The following is a 15288-nucleotide window of genomic DNA, read 5'->3' as shown; positions in this document are numbered from 1 at the left end:
TATTGGTATAATTTATATTATTTTAATGAGTTATGTGTAAAAATAGAAACTAGAATGTTTGGTAAATTATAAAATACTCCCTCCGTCCCACTTTGTTTGTCTTCTATTCCATTTTGGGATGTCCCAAAATATTGTCCTGTTTCTAAAAATAAAAATCATTAATTTACTAATGTTCCTATTATACCCCTATTAATTTATTAATTCAATTTTTTGATAAATTTATTTAAGAGTAATTTTGAAAACTTATACATTTTTAAAAGGTAGACAAAATAATAAATGATATTCCCTTAAAAAGTTTGACTTTTCAAATATGACAAATAAAGTGGGACGGAAGGAGTAAGATGGTAAAATAAATAAAGTAAATTTTGAGAAGATAAAATAAATATTTCTTTACATTCTGCTAGTGCTCTATTCGACTCTACTTGCCATTTTCACAATTCCATATTTTGCACTTGGATCTATGCATATAGCTCGAGTTTCAACGCTATATATAGTCAAAAATCCTATATATAAAAAAAATTATGTACAGTATATACAAATGTATAAATTTCTAAGGTTTGGCCCAGCAAAATTCTTCCTAGCCCCCTTGGCCCGAAATCTTTTTTTCTTTCCCTCAACCTTTTTTTTTTTTTTTTTTTAGAGAGTTCAACCTATGGCGTCCGCTCCTGATGATAGCTCTTTATTATCAGACCAAGACACCAATCAGTTTTTGGTGTAGGCGGGGATTGAACCCCAGATCTCTTATACAACCATCAGAGACTTTACCAGTTGAGTTAACTGGAACTCACTTTCTTTCCCTCAACCTAGTTCATGGCCTTGTAATGAAATAAAATTTAGTCCAAATAACACAATAAAATTTTAAAATTTAACCGAATAGTCCAACAAAAATTAACCACCAAGCCCATCCTTAGGCCTTTCAAAAATTTACTAGCAAAAAAAACATTTTATCAAACCAGATTACAGATGAATTTATTCTCAAAAAAAAAAAAAAATTACAGATGTATTAATTTCTAAGAAAAAAATAAAAACTGGACTCTAGTACCGCCGCTGCAAAAACATTCTTATAGGAAGGTACCACCGTTGCACTGCATCACCTAGCCCACTTCACGGAGGTGACGAGTCAATGTTCACGCAGTGGGACAACTGGAGAATCATTCTATATATGTTTGAGTGGGACAGCTGGATATCTTTGTGATGCTATGATTCTGAAATTTGAAAAAAATAATTAATAAAGAAAAAGCATAACCACAAATATAGTCAAGAGTCAAAAAGCTTATTGTTGCTGTGTCTTCTGCTACAGCTTCCAATTTATTGTGTATTGTAACAATTAGGCGGAAAATAAATAAATAAATAAATGAGGATGAGATAATGTATGGGAGTAGTTGGTAGTGGGTTGATTGTTTTTTAGTCGAAACTTACCCTTTTTTTTTTTAATTATATTCACATATATGATAAAACGCAGATAGTGTTATTTTTAAAATAGAATTAAACGAAAGACATTACAAAATTTATTTTACAATTTTTCTAATTTGATATGTCACCAAAAAAAATTCATATATTTGTTTATTATGTTCTTGAAATTTATTTATAACACTTATTACAACTTCAATTTATGAAAGTTATATAATAAAATTTGAAATATTTTTAATATTTTTCGAATTAAATTCAATATACATATATTGATTAATTTAAATACACAAATTTAATGCTTCTTTATTCTTTTTTGTCTACTTTTCGCGTTTAATATAGTAGAGATAAATATTAAACGCGTGAGAACGAGTGAGATCCTAGAAGAAACAGAGAAAGAAAGAAAATATTAAAACACATATATAGATAAAAGAAGAGATCAAAAAAGAAAAAGGGATAGAGAGATGATAGTGATGGAGGGAGAGAAAAGAAGAAAAAGGAAATTTCAAAGAAAAGGGTGACAGAGAAAAGAGAGAAAGAAAGAAATTGTGTCTCCCTTTCTTTTAACTTTGAATATGAATTCAGAATGCATGAATGGTAACACACTACACTCCAAAAATAAGCGCGTACCCAAGAAATTTCTCTCCACTTTTCTACTAGGTCCCAAGTTTGAAAATGAATGGTAAGCAATTTTCCAATTAGCATTTTCACATTTAATAACAAGTCTTCTCCGCGTTTGGGCCACCAACTCTCACCACTAGTATTTTCATAATAGACTAACATAGTCTTATGACCGCACAATCACAGGAACTCAACTAACATTCAATTCCTTTACTTTGCCATTCCCATATACTCTCTCTCTCTCTCTCTCTCTCTCTCTCTCTCTCTCTCTAAAATCCATTCAGAAAATTCTCACTTAAACTCTTACAATTCCAATTTCATCACTTAAACTCTCCTCTTCCTTTTGAATCTATTCTACTGTCTATCCAAATCACCATGGCTTTTCCAATCAACAAAGGAGACTCTTCTTCCTATTTCACCCACCAGTGTAGATATGATGTATTTGTGAGTTTTGGAGGTAAGGATACCCGCAATAATTTTACGAATATTTTGAGAGGCATTTTGAATCATCATGGTATCAACATCTTCCTTGATGACGAGGACTTAAGGAGTAAAAAAATTTTAGACAAACTTTTCGAAGCCATTGAAAGTTCAAGAATTTCAATCATTGTGTTCTCTGAAAACTACGCATTTTCCACTTGGTGTTTGAAAGAACTTGTCAAAATTCTTGAGTGTGTAAAGAAAGGCCAAATTGTGCTACCAATTTTTTATATGGTGGATCCATCAGAAGTACGTAACCAAAAGGGAAAGTTTGGAGAAGCTTTGACAAAACATGAAACAGAGTGCAAGGATAAAATGGAAGTGCAAAAATGGAGGATAGCTCTACATGAAGCCGGTAATATAGGTGGATGGCATTGCACAAAAGAGTATGCATTCTATCACTATTTTTGTTATCACCCAAAACTTTTAACGTTAAACAACTCTCTAGTCTTATTTTTTGCCTTATTTTTTGAAAATTTGAAAGTTCATATCTTTTAATAATGTGCTAGTTAGGCTAGATAGAAAGGTAAGCACATATAACTGATTATCTTGTCAATCCCACTTCAAGCAACTCTATATAATTTGAGGTTGTTAGGGGTTTTTTTTTTTTTTAATATTTCAATATCAATTAAATTTTATTTATTCATCTTTCTATATATAAATATATATATATATATATATATATTTATATATATTGTTTAAAATTGTTTTTTTAAGATGCAAAATTGCTTATTAAGTTTTTGTATTTAAGTTTTGTTAACTTATCAATAATTATTCAGTACTCATAACATTTGTTTTTGTCAAACAATTTACTGTTTCAATTGAGTTAGATTTCTATGGTTTAATATTTTGTGGCCCTCTTGGAATTGGTGAAAGAATGAAAAACTATTTTTTCCCCTTTAAAAAAGAAAATCAGTTGTAATTCTACAATTTTAGAATTTTTTTTTTCTTTAATGTAATGGAGAGTCTTGGGACCCATTATAAATTCACTGCACACCCATGTAATGTTTACCAAACTTCAATCCCTAAAATATCTTAACGAATGCATTCAAGCTAGTGTCTGTCAATTAGAAGTGGATATTCAAGAAGCTTGTTTCCTTACCTAACTAGTTTTTCACAAGTCTTCATGCTAAAAGCCAAAATTTGATTTTCTAGCTGAGGAAAAAATGGTTCATACTAATAGTTCTTAGATCTATGAGTTACTTGCCATTAACTTGTATTAACAATATTTAAGTCATAGTACACATGCTAAACATTTTGAATTTTAGTTCATCTTTATATTCTATTTTCTAACAAGTTTTTAATGCTTTGCAATTGGCAGCCACCCTCAATTTACTCTTATCAAAGAAGTTTTTGAAGTGATCTCAAGAGTTAAATTAAATTATACGAAAATATCTGATGTTAAATACCCTGTTGGAATAGATTCTCGTGTGGAGGATATAAATTGTCTTTTAGATATTGATTCAAATGATGTGTGTATGGTAGTGATTCATGGCCTTCCTGGAATAGGTAAGACAACAATTGCCAAAGCTATTTATGATTTAATTGCATATCGTTTTGAAGGAAGCAGCTTTCTAGAGAATGTTAAAGAAAACTCAAGAACAAATGGTGGCAAACGCCGATTAAGAGAGGCACTTTATTTTGAGATATTAGGAGGTGGAACTTTGAAGGAGCTTGGTGCAATTAAAAGAATCAATATGAGAATGGAAATGCCTCAGCACAAAAGAATTCTTATAATTCTTGATGATGTGGACAAATTAATCCAAGTAACAGATTTGCTTGGTGAATGCAATTGTTTTGCTTCTGGAAGTAGAATTATTATCACAACAAGAGATGAAAAATTACTATCTACTCTTCAAGAAGATTATCATTTAACCTACTATAACTACAGGCTCAAGGAATTAGATAAACATGAATCTCGTGAGCTCTTTTGTCAACATGCATTCAAAGAAAACAAGCCTAAGAAAGGTTATTCAGAACTCGTAGACCAATTTTTAAGCTACACTAAAGGTCTTCCATTAGCTTTGAAAATAATAGGCTCTCATTTGTATCCAAGAAATGATATACACTATTGGAAAAGTGAATTAGAGAAGTACGAAAGATCTCTTCATCCAAATATTCTAGAAGTACTCAAAATAAGCTACGATGGACTGGACCAAACTCAGCAGCATATTTTCCTTGATATTGCATGTTTTCTCAAGGGATTACACAAGGATGTTGTCGAGCATATACTAAACAGTTGCATTTCTTATGACCCATATTCTGATATTGAAAAACTTAAAGATAAGGATCTCATATTTGTTGATAAATATGGCAAATTATCGATGCATGACTTGATGCAACAAATGGGTTTGGAAATTATCAAACAAGAATCAGAAGTATCAAAGAAACACAAAAGGTTATTGTGTTATGATGATGCTTCCGAACTACCAAATACGGTATAAATTATTTTGATTTATCTTTTCTTTTTTCTCACCAAGCATATGTACTTTTGTAGTGAATATTTTTCTCATTTTTTTTTTCTTTTTTCGTTTAATGCTGAAGAAAATATTGGTTTATCCACATTTATTTTATTTACAACTTAATAATTGTAAATTTTGTTGTATAATGTAATTATTGTAATTCTTTGTCCATTTAGGGATTAGAAGAAGTTGAAGGCATAACATTGTGCTTACCACAACCAAGAAACATGCAAATAGATTTTGGAAGGATGAAAAAACTCAAATACTTGACTGTTCGTAATTTAATTTGTGAAGATGTTATGTATCTTCCAAATGAGTTAAGATTAATTGATTGGAATGGATTTCCTTTACCTTCCTTGCCAGCCACCGTTAATCTTCAAAAACTTGTTGCACTTAAAGTGCCAGGAAGCCACATTAAATTGGATGGGCATTTTGAGGTATGACCATTATCATTTATAAATTATTATATTTATAAGCTATATTTATTGATTTTTTTTTTCCATCTTCTACAGAGATGCCGGCTCGCAGCTTTGAAACATATAGATTTAACTGACTGTAAAAACGTTACCAAATTACCTGATTTATCCGTGATTGCCCCAAACATAAAGAGGCTGGAACTTGAAAGATGTGAAAATTTAGTTGAGATTCATCAGTCTATTGGACTTCTCGAAGTGCTTGAATATTGGAGTCTCAGAGGATGCAAAAATCTTAAAATTATTCCAAGAATTCTCAAGTTGAAATCTCTTCAATCTTTTTTACTTGAAGGCTGTGAAAGTCTTGGGAAGTTCCCCAATATTGGGCGAAGTACGGAAACATTAGCTCTGCCTTCGTCAATTGGAAATCTCACTAGCCTTCGTTCGTTAGCCATCTATTTTAAAAACCTTAATTTTCTTCCAAGTTGCTTGTCTGCATTACCAAATCTTACTCTCCTATGTATGTTTAATTTTGAAAATTTTCCAAAGAACCTGGATATTCCTGATTGCTTCCCCAAATTGGAACATTTATTTGTTACGCTCAGCAACATTACTACCCTCCCGGACATCTCTAGTAGATTTCCTCAATTAAAGAGTCTTTATATTTACAACTGCTGTAATCTTCAGGAAATTCCAAAACTTCCATCATGTACGGGTAAAGTAGAAGTAACAGGATGCAAATCTTTGGATTCACAATCAAGCAGAAGATTATTAAGTCAGGTTCATCTCTCTCAAAGATTCAATTTTGGTTAACTTTCCCAAATATATATTACTAGATTTGCTAAACTGTGGTTTCTTTAATTTGCTAAATGCATGCAGTTTGCAGAAAAGGTAGGGCTTCCACGGAATATTGTATGTCCAAGGGGATCATCGCACCGGGACTATGCATCTGAAACTGAATTTGCTCATAAAAAGGGGTTTTCATTTAAAATTGATGGAAGCGTGTTAATTCAAGGAAGTAAGATTCCAAAATGGTTCAATCATCAAATTGGTGGAAGTTCCATATCATTCTCGGTCAGTCGGAAACTTCTTCCATCATTTGCTTTCTGTGTTGTTATACAAGTGCAATCGAAGGATAGGTATAAGTATCTTATATCATGTGACTATGCTATCAACATTTTCGTTGATGGTTATAAAGGATTGCGCTCACGTACTATTGGATTTTTTCCAACTCCACCACCATCATCATCATCTTATTCTTATCTATGGGTATTCTATATAAGGGATAGTTCATTGAAAGGCATAATTCTAAATGGGCGGACTGACGTTAAGCTTCAATTTGAATTTTCAAATAATAATCCAGAAATAGCCGAAATTACCGTAGAAAAGTGTGGGGTCCATGTAGCATGCACATGTTCTCCTCAGAACTCCGCATCAGATATGGTGGCCTGCATAAGAATGCATGAAAGAATAAAAGTGAGTTTTGATGAAAGATTAAAGATTTTTTTATCCAGAGTGGCTGCAGATGTCCTCCCCTTTAAGCAGAAGCTGGATGGATGCCCTCTTTGTGAAATAGCAGAAGATTCAGTTTTACATCTATTTCAGTGTTGTCCCTATGCGAAAGGATTGTGGTATGGTGGTAGATGGGGTTTTAGAGTAGAAATGATCCAAGCTCAATCTATAAGGGAATTCGTTGAACATATAATTGAACCCCCAAAGGAATTACTTGCAGAAAGAGTGAACAAAGATGAATTCACACTGTATGCAGTATTGGCTATGAATATTCTTTTGGATGCACGGGAGGATGCCTTGTTTTCAAGCTCTATAGACAGCATAAACATACATTGGCTGGAGGATGCCTTGTTTTCAAGCTCTATAGACAGCATAAACATACATTGGCTAGTGCATCGTCTTAACAATCAGTATGACTCTTACGTGAGATCACTTGAAGAGCAAAACAGGGGAAGTGCTTGGATCAAGCCACCTGACCAATGGGTAAAGCTTAATTTTGATGAGTCATATGACCAAAAGAATGTTGGCTTGGCTGCGATTCTCAAAGATGAACATGGGAATGGCAGAGCAATCAGACGTGGCATAAACATCAACGGCAAGATGGGCAATGCCATTAGCCAAACAGGACAGACTTGAGCAAGTTGTGATATAAAGTATAAAGGTACGCACTCCAAGTATTTGACAAAATGTTACTATGTTCTGAATGAATGACCTCATGCACTTACTTTTCGAGAGACAGTTTCAGTATTTACTTGTATATATATAATGGTAAAATTCAGTAAACATTTACATCACACAATTGGATTGCTATCTCTCTTCCTTAGTGTAGTTGGATGAATCTGATCTAGTGATAATTTTTATCTTGTTAGCTTGTTGTCGAGGATTTCTCTTTGGGTTGCTCTGTTTGAATTTTTTCATCATTTTATGAGCCAATAGAAGGAGATATAGCAAGCTAGGCTGGTAATGGAAGAGCGTAATGAAGGAAATTTTAGCTTTGGCTTCTTCCTCATTTATGGATGGGGTTCAATAATTATGTAGCCCACATCCTCATAAGATGAGCGCCTGGGGTCGAATCACTCTAGTCTGATTTTGCCTGTAAACTTTCTGACAACGACAAAGATGGCCTTGATCTCGGATGCTAACTTCAATCCATATCTACTTTCTAAGAAATGAGAATCTCTTGATTGAACTTCTAAGAAATATGCCAAGGTACCATTATTACATTGAAACTGATTCTATATATATATATATATATATTTATATATATATTCTTTTTTTAATTTCAAGGCATGTCTCCTTCCTTAGTTTTAGTTTTTATTACTTCTCTCTCTCTCAAATGTTTTCTAGTTGTTTTTAAGAAATAGTCATTCGATCCAATAGGTGAATGTACAAAGAAATTATTCATTTGATGTGCAAAAGCTGGGTGGATGCTCCAAAGCTCAAGATGCCTATTACTGCCCTCTTTGTGAAATAGCAGAAGATTCAGTTTTACATCTATTTCAATGTTGTCCCTATGCCAAAGGATTGTGGTATGCTAGTAGATGGGGTTTTAGAGTAGAAATGATCCAAGCTCAATCTATAAGGGAATTCGTTGAACATATAATTGATCCCCCAAATGAATTACTAGCAGAAAGAGTGAACAAAGATGAATTCACACTGTATGCAGTATTGGCTATGAATATTCTTTTGGATGCACGGGAGGATGCTCTGTTTTCAAACGCTAAAGACAGCATAAACCAGCTAGTGCACCGTCTTAACAATCAGTATGACTCTTACGTGAGATCACTTGAAGGGCAAAACAGGGGAAGGGCTTGGTTCAAGCCACCTGACCGATGGGTAAAGCTTAATTTTGATGGGTCATATGACCAAAGAATGTAGGCTTGGCTGCAATTCTCAAAGATGAACGTGGGAATGGCAGAGCAATCAGACGTGGCATAAACATCAACGGCAAGATGGGCAATGCCATTGGCCAAACAGGACAGACTTGAGCAAGTTATGATAGAGAGTATAAAGGTATGCACTCCAAATATTTGACAAAATGTTATTATGTTCTGAATGAATGACCTCACTCTCTTACTTTTTTAGAGACGAGTTTTAGTGTTTACGTATATATATAATGGTAAAATTCAGTAAACATCACACAATTGGATTGCTATCTCTCTTCCTTAGTGTAGTTGGATGAATCTGATCTAGTGATAATTTTTGTCTTGTTAGCTTGTTGTTGACCATTTCTCTTTGGGTTGCTCTGCTTGAATTTTGTCATCATATTCTGAGCCAACAGAAAGTGACACAGCTAGCTTCATCAACTTCATTGCAAGCCCGGTTGGGAATGGAAGAACATAATGAAGGAAATTTCAGCTTTATGTATGGGGTTCACTAATTGTGTAGCCCACAGCCTTATAAGATGGGGTCTGGGGTCGAATCACTCTAGTCTGATTTTGCCTGTAAACTTTCAAAAAACGGCCAAGATGGCCTTGACCTCTTATGCTGCATGTAGGATGCTGACTTCAATACATATCTACTTTCAAAGAAATGAGAACCTCTTGATTTAACTTCTAAGAATATGTCAAGGTACCCTTATAACATTGAAACATTTTCTTGTTTCATATGTATCTTTTCATTCTTGCATCACTTCTCTCTCAAATTAACTGTCTTATTCACATGATGGGTACCAATCCAATTTGAAAGGACATTAATGTAAGGAAAAATCAGAATTAATGAAAGAAATAGTCATGCTTTTAAGTTGTTTTAGAAAAAAAAAAATGGTTAAGTTATAAAGGTGAATGTATGATTAATATATTGGCATCTAATAAACCATACAAAGAAATTATTTCGTTTAATATGCAGCTAAATTCAGCTCTTTTTAATTGAAAAAAACTTATAAAGTTTTTAAGAAATTTTTTTTGAATGTCATTGGACAAGTATGTGCTGTTAATATACTAAACAAATATTTTTCGTTTTCTTAGCTTACTGAATTTGTTCAACATGATATGAAAGTATTTTTATTTCTCAAGTGGCATATGATTTTTTTAAACTGACGAAGATCAATATCTAGTGGATCATACTTAAAGGTTACTTGTAGGTTGTAGCTGAATTAGGATTATTGGATGTTTTGAGCCTTACTTTTATGGTTAATAAGTAAGGTATGATCTTTTGACCAAATTGTACCTCCTACCTTACATGGTGGAAATTGAGGTCTTGGTTTTAATTTTATTTTTATGTGAATATGGAGGTATTATTTCTGCAAAATTTATTATTTTAAAAAAGAAAGACTTTTAAAATACATCATGGTGGACATGAATACGTTTATTGCTTATTACCCCATATTTGTCTGAGGTGTGAATTACTTTTGGCAAAATATGTCTATTTGGACTTTGGTCTATCAATTTATAGCTCTTAAGACCAGTTCTGAAAATTCATCACGAGCTAAGGTCTAGAATATCGTTTCATGTGTCCAGCATCTCTTGGTGTTGCTCCTTTTGAAAGAACTTAGGTTCAAATACAATTTTTTGCCCCTAAGTTCACATGATAGCATGCTAGCAATATAATTTGATTTCAATATGGGAGTAGTCATGAGGTTCCTCTTGGCTGAGATTGACTTGCATATGCTTCACTGTAATTTTAGCTGGTATGATTTAAGGCCTTCTGTATTGCTGTTTTGTTAAATCTGACAAAATATAAATAAGATTAAACATTGATTGATAATCCAGTAGGCCAAGTTTGGAAGAAGTTGTCTTTTCCACTGAAATATGAGTTTTATGATATTCTTGTCAAAAAATAACAGTTATTACTCCATGCGTACTTGAACATATCTTATGTTAGAGACTAACTGGAAGCTTTCTCTTGAATTGATATCCCTTAGCACTACATTTTCATCTTCACTTCACCTATAACTAAAAGTCATGAATTACAAATGATTGGAATTATTGACTGAACATACTTTTATTGGTTAGTCATTCAGTAGCAGAGAATCTTTTCTTATCCAACTGGTCTCCAGAAACTGGAATTCACTTGAAGAGCCAACCAATCGGTTGACAGGAAGATGCAAGTCCAAATGCAAGCACCCCATTGCCCCCCAATTCAGCCTCTCAATATTGGCAAACCGTTTCAGAAACTCCACATCAACACTTGATGGACTATGGTAAACCTTATAATTATTAGAAACAGCTTGTTCTTGAATAACTCCTTCAATGTGTTCTCCAGTTGCCTAGCATTAAATTCATTGAAGACTTGACAAATGAAAAGTTTTAAAAACGAGTGTTTTCTTCACTTTCTCATCCACACCAGAGATAGATCTTGCCCTAGATTGTATCATAAGTAAGAATGCTATGACTCTGGTTACAAATGGCTTTGATCAACCCACAGATGACTTTACCGTGCTGTCATTGTTGGATAGCTGAGTGGCCAAGGCTAAAGCTCCCAGTGTATACTTTAACAGGTTCACCCATAATGGCAGCAGTTAGTGGGACTTTACCTGACCAAAAAAAAAGCTGCTGCAAGAAAGTCAATGCAAGGGTGCAGCAACATTCGTAGTTAGATGAAATTGAATGAACATTTTAATGTTGTTTCATACAGACCTTCTCCACCTTAGAACCATCAGCAGAAAAGTAAAGTCACCATCCAGGATGCATGACAATGTTTTGGAAAGGTAGTTGTGAGTCAATTTTTGTCTTATACTTTCTGTTCAGCTATGTTTGACTGTTTGTCATTTACAACCTTCTTTCCCTATATGGCAACTGTGTTATCATCCTTATGAATTACAATGAGTACAAGGGAAGTACACATAATTTTAAATGCTTTGATTTTCTTGTAGTGAAATCCATCAGTGTGTAATAGATTTTATTTTTAGGACGTTTTTATATTGCAATTGTAGAAACAGACACTTTTTACATGTGCTAAAGGGCTGTTGCACATTATCTAATAAACATGGTCACGTAGAAAATGCCTATGTGATTTGAAATACATTAAATGACCAAGAAGAAGAACTATATTTCAAGAATCTAAGAAGTGGGTTTCGATAATTTGATTATGTGCTTTGAATAACCCAAAATTAGAGAACTTAAAAGACAAACATTTTAATGAGGACACTGGCTAAATAGGTAAACTATTAACATTTTATCCTAATGTTTTTATTTGTATGAAGGAGCTTTATGCTTTGGAAACATGCAAACTTGTTTGTAGAGTAGATAAATGCTCTTAACATTTGAGTGGAAGGGCAAAGCCGAGCTTCAATTTCAATACAAGTACCTAATTGCCCCCGCAGTATTGTCTTAGGCCATTAAGGTATGTTCATAACTATTACTTTGTATGTTACTCTGCTTGGGATATTCTTAAATTCAACTAAAGAAAACTCTATCAAAGTATGACTAACCTTCTTTCAAATCAAACTAAAACTTACTTTGATATGTAGGTTAATAAAACAGTCACTTGAAACAAGCCTTGTCAAAGGTGATTGTCCACAAGTTAGCTTGTAAGTGGCCTGGTTGCAAGATTCTACTGCCTGGACAGGGCACGTAAAGCTTAGTGGGGGTAAGGGCACCCAAAATTAAAAGCAATAACTTATAAATTAGCATGCTTGGTTTACAGATTCTCATAATCACCTTGTCACCAAATTAATCAACTTCTTTATTTCTACATAGGAATATGTTTTAAAACAATTTGATGATACATTCTTAAATTACTCTCTTCTTGCTTAGCCATTGTATCTAGGTCAATTTTTTTATGTATATTGCCTCTCTATAATGCACACATTTTTTTTTTCAATAACATAACCTATGGTCTTTTTTTAGGGTGACAATAGCTTCTTTGAAGGAAAATATATTTGTATTTAGGATAAGGTATGTCTAAAAATAAAATTACAAAGAAATTAAATATTTTCTTAATAAAGATCAATAATTTTTTCTGGTGTACCATTGTCACCTTAATCCCATCACAACCTCTAGCTTTTGATGGGATTAGGTGGTTGTGATATCTGCAAAAACTCTAGGGAACCATTTTATTATATTAGAAGAATTGGGACGTACAATACAAAGAATTACCGATGTATGTAATAATAAATATAAGATATTCCAATCCAATGGGAGGCAACAGCCACCCTAGCCTTCCTTTGCTTTGCCTTTCATCATGGTCTGTTTAATTTGTACTGCCCCTGCAACATCAGTTGAGGTGCTCAAGAGGGGACACTAGAAATTGCAATTATTATTATCTTTTCTTTTAATCCTACTTATGAGACTTATATCTTCATCTTCTTTTTTTGGAATTGTTGCTCTCTTGCCATAGTTACTATTCTACCTAAATGTGATGAGACCTGAGCATTGTTGCAATACCTTGGGAACTAAGCATTCTGAAAATTTCTTCTTATTGAAGAAAATTAAATTTACAGTCTAATTAATCATCATTCTTTATCAAGTATCCAACTGATGAAAAGAAGGCAAAAAATTTCTTATGCAGTAAAAAAATGTATTTCTTGTAACTTGTGCATGTTTAAACGTGTGTGTGTGTTTCAATTTCCTAACCTTTTGGTAATTGTTGCTATTATAATTTGGTTTCAATACGGGGTTGATCAGGTCACTTTGCTTTGAGTTTAGTTTGCATATGCTTCATTGTAATTTTATTTAGTATGATTTAAGGCTTTATACATTAGTGATTTGTTAAATATGAGAATATATAAATAAGATCAAACATAGACTGATATTATGGTTAGTCAAGTTGGACCAAGTTGTTTGATCTACTAAATATGAGTTCTTTATTGCACTTCTCAAACTTATGATGTTTATAACTTCTTGTCCACTTGAATGTATGAATTTTACCCTCAATCTTGTTTGTCTTTTACTCCAATTGTATTCCTAGGAAAATTCAATGAAGATTTGACTTTCCTTTTAACTTCAGTAGGAATAAAACTAATAATTACTTTGTAGTTGCTTCTTAGTTTTTCATTGATATGGTTTACCAGCCAGAAGCAGTCCCCTGAATTTATATCCCTTAGTCTCACAACCCTTTTTGCAGGTGTGAACGGCGTTCTCACTTTTCCTTTTCATCAAAGTTCCATTTCTCTTTTTCTCTAAATTAAAGGCTTCAACATGGATTTTAGATTTCATTGATATTCATATTCAAAAGCAGCCCAACAAAGTATTCCTTTCTTGATAGGGCTCCCATAAATCTTTACATACGATTCAAAATCAATGTTCTAAATAGTAGGTTTGAAGTAACTGGTTGTGTTTAAACCAACTGCTTTTTGCATTATATCAAGAACATTTGATATTATTATGTGGAATTATCTTCTCTCATTGCTTCTTTATGGAAAAAATTATGTTACCTTCATCTCATTTAATGTAAGGGTGCCTGTTTTGTTAGTGCAGATTGTTATGTCTGACCCAGTGTCTCACAAGCAAAGAGATCCTGAGGCAAGGCATGATCATCCATCTTGCATTTCATAGAATAAGCAAAGTAGAGTAACAGCCAGAGACAGACCTAAAAATGCCACCACCACAATTGTGACTACTGCAGCAACAATACCTACAGCTGCGTTGAAATATGTTGGTGCCGACAGTAGCTCACCATATCCACCATGATGTCTACTCTTTGAGGAGGGCTTTTCATATTGCTTGGATTTCTTGAAGTTAAAGACAGCAGAAACTGCAACAACCAGAATGGCAGCAACAGTAATACTCCCACCATGATACTACCCATCTTTCCAACCATGCTGTTTGATACAAAAGGCCAAGAGAGTATAGCACCAGCCAAAAGTACAATAACAGGGGTGTCCTCAAGTGCTTCAAAGACAACTATGAATCCTTTTGCAGGTGCCTGTTGTACTTAACTGGCACCAAAATAATTATATGGCAATGGATTATGGTTGAAATTTTGTTGAAGTGTTTTCTCTATTTTCAAAAAATATACTATTTTCTTTATTTGTGAGGTGTGAGAATGGATCAATATTTAACCGCTTTTTTGGATGCTGTGTTTGCATTCCTGCCACTGGCTCGCCAAAACTGACCTAAGCTCACCAATAGAATAGTCATATTTCTGTTATTGAAGTTACCGGTTGGAAGTGTTATATGTTGTTAACATTAAAGCTAGTTGTGCATGTGCTGTAACATATTAAAGTTCCTCTTCTTGTGCATAATTGGCATAGATTTATAAATATCTCTATGAACGTCATTCTATCAAATAGTGCAAATTACTTCAATTTCCTCTTATCTCTTTTTTCTCTTTTAACTTCTTTATCCTTCTTCTACATTACTGAGCTGAGCCAAAAAGTTCTCATGTAGGCAGCATTTGTCTGTATCCAGATAGTTTTTTGGTTTTCCTTCCTAGTTTTGAGATACTATAGTGAAATTTCAACATCTGAAAATGCCAACACTCCCATTTACAAAATTGTACGACTGCCTTTG

At 33.3% G+C, this 15288-nt stretch overlaps 1 protein-coding gene across 20 annotated transcripts in view; it reads left to right on the top strand.

Moving 5' to 3' along the window:
* The first annotated feature begins 2140 nt into the window (after nucleotides 1-2140).
* LOC126717348 (disease resistance protein RML1B-like) overlaps nucleotides 2141-15288 on the top strand; it is a 30628-nt gene continuing 17480 nt past the window's right edge. The window contains exons 1-12 of one of the 20 annotated variants that reach the window (XM_050418991.1): nucleotides 2141-2894; nucleotides 3830-4946; nucleotides 5147-5407; nucleotides 5483-6163; nucleotides 6263-7222; nucleotides 8633-8908; nucleotides 9110-9259; nucleotides 9393-9466; nucleotides 10849-11543; nucleotides 12039-12178; nucleotides 12306-12424; nucleotides 14254-15065. In XM_050418991.1, coding sequence (XP_050274948.1) covers nucleotides 2404-2894; nucleotides 3830-4946; nucleotides 5147-5407; nucleotides 5483-6163; nucleotides 6263-7222; nucleotides 8633-8773 — 3651 coding nt within the window. In that variant the 5' untranslated portion in view covers nucleotides 2141-2403 and the 3' untranslated portion in view covers nucleotides 8774-8908; nucleotides 9110-9259; nucleotides 9393-9466; ... (2 more) ...; nucleotides 12306-12424; nucleotides 14254-15065. The other 19 variants (XM_050418990.1, XM_050418989.1, XM_050418988.1 and 16 more) reach the window with 19 other exon arrangements.

This window comes from Quercus robur, chromosome 3 (genome assembly GCF_932294415.1).
Source record: "Quercus robur chromosome 3, dhQueRobu3.1, whole genome shotgun sequence".
In the NCBI taxonomy this organism is placed as follows: domain Eukaryota; kingdom Viridiplantae; phylum Streptophyta; class Magnoliopsida; order Fagales; family Fagaceae; genus Quercus; species Quercus robur.
Note: the sequence above shows the minus strand (reverse complement) of the source record. Positions and strands in the feature narration are given on the sequence as shown.